Genomic DNA, 6,092 nt, shown 5'->3' with positions numbered 1-6,092 from the left:
TTTAATTTACTTATAGTTTTTCAGTTCAATTATTTTGGCAATTGTGACCTAAAGTAAAAGGGTGACACTTTTCTTTTTTGCCTTAGCACAAGATGGGCCCTTTTCGTCATCTAACACCTTATGATTCTTCATGGGGTTGACCTAACATCTCCGTTGACCTTTTGGCTAAAGGTAGTTCACATGGTAGTGAGGTAAGTGCAAGTGTCACGTGATGAAAAAAAAGATTATAGAGTGGACAAATCTTTCCTATGTATGACCTAATCCTAAGTATGCATTTAAATATGTTTTATTCTTGTGGATGAGAAATTGAAGACCATAGTTCGTTATATTTTAAACGGGCCGGGTCATATTGCATAAACAATATCTTCTAAAATATTAATGTGAATCTTGAAATAATAATAACATAAGAGGTGCATGTATTAAAATTAGATATGCTTGGTAAAACGTGCGAGCGGGGACGGGTTGGCAGTTGGGTAAAGGGGTTCGAGTGAATGAATTTGGATCAGTATGGTTATTTCTAAAAGGTATCACTTTGGTTCGGGTATTGGCAGTGGAAAAGATGGTGGCCTGCAGCGACAGGGTATTGGCGGTGGCAATGATGGTGTTGACGGTGGAGACCCTAACGGAGAGGCTCTACAATGGCGCCAGTAGCGACAATGCTGATAGTGGTGGTTGCATCGATGAAGGTAATGGTTGCATCAGTCAGTGTTGACATAATGGTGGTTGCATCGGTTACGTTGGTGTCCACACTGGGACCATTATTTTACCAAAATCAGCCCATCTATTATCATGAGTGCTCTCACTTAAAAGTAGACATTCCACTCATCCGCCTTTTAGCTAACTTTTTAATAGCCCGATTGAGATTAAAACACAACTCATATATAGACTATTTCAAACATTAAATGGGTCGAACGAGACACCTGAAGCTACTGTGTAAGCAGTCAGCTGCAAAATGAAGAAGCTCTTTGAATTGGAAAACTAAAGAAGATGAAAATAATAACCAAACAACCTGCAAAATCACCAAAACTTCATGACATTCATGTTAACCAACTATACAACACATGGTTATTAACCAGGGTTGATAACTCATTGTAAAAAGAAAATTATGACTAAAAAAAGAAAAAAGCTATAGCCACAACAAAATTGGCACATGGAGTGTTTGTATTTGTGGACTGTGAAATAAAGTTGAATGAGGTGGTAGAGTGAAATTCCCATTTCACCCCTCCCTACTTAAGCTTCAGAAACTCTTCATTCATCATCATCATCGTCGTCGTCATCATCATCATCATCATCATCATATGAAGAAAGAAAAAAAGAGCTTTGGTTGTTCTCCAAAAACCTATATCAACACAAAGTGCCAAATATAAGGTCAAATAATAAGGTGACTGATCAATAATAACGGGAGTGAAGAGTATTACAAGAGAAAGTCGTGAAAGTTTTCTTGCAAGGACGTTAGAATCTCCTCTTCAATGTTCACGTACGGTAATAACTCGGGCAACTTAACTGCATGGAAAAATAGCACATTATATTATATATATGTATTATAATCATTGATCTATCAAACAGGTCGTTTTAAACTGATTTATTGGTTATTTACTTATTTACCATAATGAGGACTGGTTAAAAAAGAATCTTACCAAATAAGCGTAGCAGATGTTCAGCACCGTATACGCTTGACGGAGAAACATCATCTTTAACTGATTCGCGATATTGTACACGCTCTTTATTGTATAAAAGTATAACAGGCAAGGCCCTGTCAAAGTAACACCTTAATCCCTTCAAAATCTCTCCAACTGAATCTGACATCCTGTAGTCAACGGATTATTATGGATTAAACACCAAAAAAGGGATTTGTTTAGGTCCGTTAAATCTGAAGATTGACTAAATAGTACTTACTTTTCCTCCTTCTCTGCCCTATGTTCAAGGTAACTTTTCAATATATCATCAATGTTTGGAGAACGCGGTAGTTTAACAAGCTGCAAGAATAAATTTACTTTCAATAGCAATTGGGATAACAGAAAGAATACAAAGCACGTAGCAGTAAAATGACACTTTACCTGATTCTGCTCGTTGACAAATGCCCAATCGTCAACAAGCTGCTGTTTCAGAGAATCTGGAATTTCAATGGCTACCAGTTTTGCAGAAGTTGCATTCTCCTTCTGTCCCGAAACAACACATGTTCGTGAGATAGATTTCATATTTTGGAAGTTTTACTGGTGTTGTATAGTGGAGAACTTAAATATGAAACACGGGGACTAAAATAGTAGAATCAAATACATTACAGCACAAGATTTGATGTAAAGTTGAAAATACCTCAGCGCTCGATTCATGCTTCCTCTTCTTGCCTTTTGCCCCTATAATAATTCAAATAACAGGCAATTAAAGAATAGTTATAGATACGTTGTTTTGAAAGTAAAACATTTGCAAACAAATAGCAGAAAGTTTGAAGGATATACCATTGCTCTTCACCTTGTCCTTATCCGCCTTTGCATCTGTAAAGTTTGAAAAGACGAGACTTCCGTTATATTCAATGAAAACTAAAAAAACTGAAGAATAAATATAAGCTACATTTATTCCTAAATGGGATGAAGAAATATAAAAGCAAAGTACTTAACTAAACCTGAAGTACCTACAGAAAGAACTAGTTGAGAGTATTGAGAGAATACCGTCAGATATTTTTGACTTTGTTTGATTTGAGCGTGCTGACTTAGGTTCCACGCCCTGTTTTTTGTCAAGTGCTTGCCGTTTACGCTCGTTTTCGGGTGTTTTTTTCATCAGCCGATCAGCACCAACCCATTCATCCCAACTGTCACCAATATTAACAAGATTTTGCGATGAACCTTTATAATTTTTATAAAAGCAAAGTATAGCGGAATAAAAAAATGCTCACGTTTTACTCCAGCCCTGCAAAACAGAAGAAAGGTGTCCATCAGTTAGTATTGTAGCATAAACACTAATGAACATTATAAGACTTTTTGACACTAACAGCATGTTACATCACTGTTGAGAAAATAAGCTAACAGGTCAACAATAATATGAGGTGAAACTATTTGTGGAATCTGAAACTTACAAGGTAATGAACGAAATATTTCCACTCATTCTTACGAATCTCGGATTTTAGTACCTACAAGATTAAAAAACAAAAACAACACATAAAGATATTAGATGAAATGTAACATGAAACACATGGCAAATCGTAATAACAGATAAAGCATAGTTAAAAGGCAATCACAAACTAGGGTTAGCAGCATGGTCAGTGCATGAAACACGAAACATGTATGTGTGTCTTCAATCGCGAGATCATCAAGTATCTGTAGTACTTATTATTCCGTACGATTTTCTCCACTGTAGTGTCTTTACCTATTTTGGAAGACATCTTTAATGCTATTACAAATCACGGTTACTAGAGGCAATCGTCACATAGTTTATATGGTCTGTCCTACAACCACAACGATCCTAGTCAAAATTACCATGTCATTTAATCATGAGATAACAATTAACTATTACGCTAGGTTCGACACGCCCCACACGCACAATCCAACCTAGTAAACTAGATCATAAATCATAAATGGTAACACTAGTTCAGGCTTTATGTATAAGTATATCCCCCCTCCCATATGAATCGTCATATAGATAAACCATATCTAATCCCAATCACGCGCGTAAATCTTACAACACGGACGCTCACATTGTCTACGTAAATGAGCATCCTCTGTTCCACTTCAAACATTAAAGAACTTCAACACTAACTAATTAACTATTAAACATATACCTAGGTTGTTGTTTCACATAACCGATTAACATATCATCCAAAACATTACTAAACACAACCAAATCAACCCTCTGAAAACAAACAAAACAAAATGCAACTTCAATTAACCCTGCAAGAACTTAAAAATTCAGCGATGAATCCGGTGATTGAATCTGTTTGTCTGTTTACAAGTCAATAATCTATGATTTAAACATTTCATTTCAAATATATAATTCACCAAACATAACAATAACTTTGTGTAAATCATCTAAATATTCAAACCCTAACAATCGGATTAAGCCAGATATATTCAATAAACTAATCAAAACCAATCTAATAAGATTTCTTCAAATATAAACTTATAATTATATTCTAATACACTCCTCAATCCTCATTATCTATCGAATCTCCATAACTAAAACTCAACCGCATAAAAGTAAATAAAACTCTCCGATCGATAATAGAACCTATTTGTCTATTTACAAGTCAATAACCTATGATTAAATCATTTCATTCCAATACAAATCACAATTCCTATAAATTATCATTCAAACATGCAAACTCATCACCAACATTTACGACAATCAACAATCGTCCTATACGTATAGACAAATTCAGAAACCCTAGCAATCAAATCAATCCAGATAAACTAATCAAAACCAATCCAATGCGATTTCTTCAAACAATAACATACAGCTCTGTTGAATCTATTCTAACTAACACAGTCCTCATTATCTCGATTCGATTCGATTGAATTCTCCATACAAAAACTCAACCGCATAAAAGTAAAATTAACCGCTACGTAAGAAACAAAAATGATAGATCGAGTGAAAATAATGCACATGCCTTTGCTTCGTAGATGCGAGGACCGTGATACGCGAGAACTTTCTCAGCGTCATCGAAGAACTTGGTGTTGGAGTTAGCGCGGCGGCGATTGGCGGCAGAATTGTCGGAATCGTCTTTCGAAGTCGCCATTCTGGTGGTTCGGGGTAAAGCTAAACCCGCCTCTTTTTGATTTCGTGGTTTACGCTGGCGGTGTTGTGGTTGCATTTTGCTCTCTTTTTTTTTTTAATTATTATATTTGTTTTGGTGAATAAGCCTATGTTGTAAACTGTATAAATAACGAGGGTATAAGTATATAAGAAATGTTACCGTTACATATTGTTGAATGTAATGAGATTTAACGAGATTACATGTTATTACATCATTTAATGTAAAAGATATCGTATGATTTAAATTTTCACACATATAGTAATTGCATAATGGTTGTTTGAATCGGGTCATGTTGATAATTAATTCATTTCGATTATTATTTAATATTTAAAAATAATTTGGTCAAAGTTAAATAAGAAAATGTTATATGACTCTGATAGCAATAAGCCAATAACTAGTGATTTTCTTTTCTTAATTAAGTGTTTGAATAAAACGTATTGGTGATAGGTTTATACTTTTGTAATTATATTGAGTGGTCTCTTTTTTTAGATGATTATTTATGTGTTACTTATACAATAATATGCATATATGTTTGGTTAAACAACTGGACCACTGAATCACACGTTATGTTCTCATTAGTCATCGAACTACTACAATAGAGTAAAATGCACGGATAGTTCCTGTGGTTTGGTAAAATTTCACCTTTAGTCTCCAACTTTTCAGAATTACACTCTTAGTCCCTATGGTTTGACTAGTTGTTACTTAGATAGTCCCTAAAGCGGATGAAGGTTACTCGGATAGTCCCAGTGGTTTGACAAGTTATTACTCAGATAGTCCCTGTGGTTTGACAAGTTATTACTCGGATAGTCCCTAAAGCGGATGGAGGTTAGTTTTTCTGGTTAAGTGGGTTTGAAATGACAAGGACTAAGAGTGTAATTTTGACCAGAAAAACTAACCTCCATCCGCTTTAGGGACTATCCTAGTAACAACTTGTCAAACCACAAGGACTAAGAATGTAATTTTGAAAAATTGGAGACTAAAGGTGAAATTTCATCAAACCACAGGGACTATCCGTGCATTTTACTCACTATAATATTTATTCAGGCAATATTTGTTTCACAAGTGGGAGAAATTAAATTCAAATCCCATTGTATAGGTGTGGTTGGCAAAAAAAAAAAAAAAAAAAAAAGAATTTGAATCCCACTTAATTGAGTTAATTCAAACAACATAAGTGATGAATTAAATGTTATTATTGATAAGATTTTAGATAAACTCATTTCTATGTTATATATTCACTCCGGTTTTGGGTCTGGTGGAATAAGGAGGGTTGGGGTTAGGTTCTCTTAAGAATATGAATGCTAGTCTATTACTAAAATGGTGGTGTCGGTATAAACATGAGAAGGAATCA

The 6,092-nt window shown here is 34.8% G+C and overlaps 1 protein-coding gene across 2 annotated transcripts; it reads right to left on the bottom strand.

The window, feature by feature from the left end:
* Positions 1-997: 997 nt before the first annotated feature.
* LOC110904009 (protein MRG1) lies at positions 998-4,828 on the bottom strand. 2 transcript variants are annotated; one of them, XM_022149815.2, is made up of 11 exons: positions 4,598-4,828; positions 3,071-3,124; positions 2,891-2,904; positions 2,667-2,806; positions 2,457-2,492; positions 2,314-2,354; positions 2,058-2,156; positions 1,897-1,976; positions 1,638-1,807; positions 1,419-1,503; positions 998-1,339 (listed from the first exon to the last, which is right to left on the bottom strand). In XM_022149815.2, the coding sequence occupies exons 1-11, from the start codon at positions 4,799-4,801 to the stop codon at positions 1,249-1,251; spliced, it is 1,014 nt and encodes a 337-aa protein (XP_022005507.1). In that variant the 5' UTR covers positions 4,802-4,828; the 3' UTR covers positions 998-1,248. The 2 variants fall into 2 exon arrangements, with proteins under 2 accessions (XP_022005507.1, XP_022005506.1); XM_022149814.2 differs by having other exon boundaries at positions 2,058-2,159; positions 4,598-4,827.
* Positions 4,829-6,092: the final 1,264 nt, after the last annotated feature.

Source organism: Helianthus annuus, chromosome 14, assembly GCF_002127325.2.
Source record: "Helianthus annuus cultivar XRQ/B chromosome 14, HanXRQr2.0-SUNRISE, whole genome shotgun sequence".
Lineage (NCBI taxonomy): Eukaryota > Viridiplantae > Streptophyta > Magnoliopsida > Asterales > Asteraceae > Helianthus > Helianthus annuus.
This window is presented reverse-complemented; position numbering and strand designations above follow the sequence as displayed.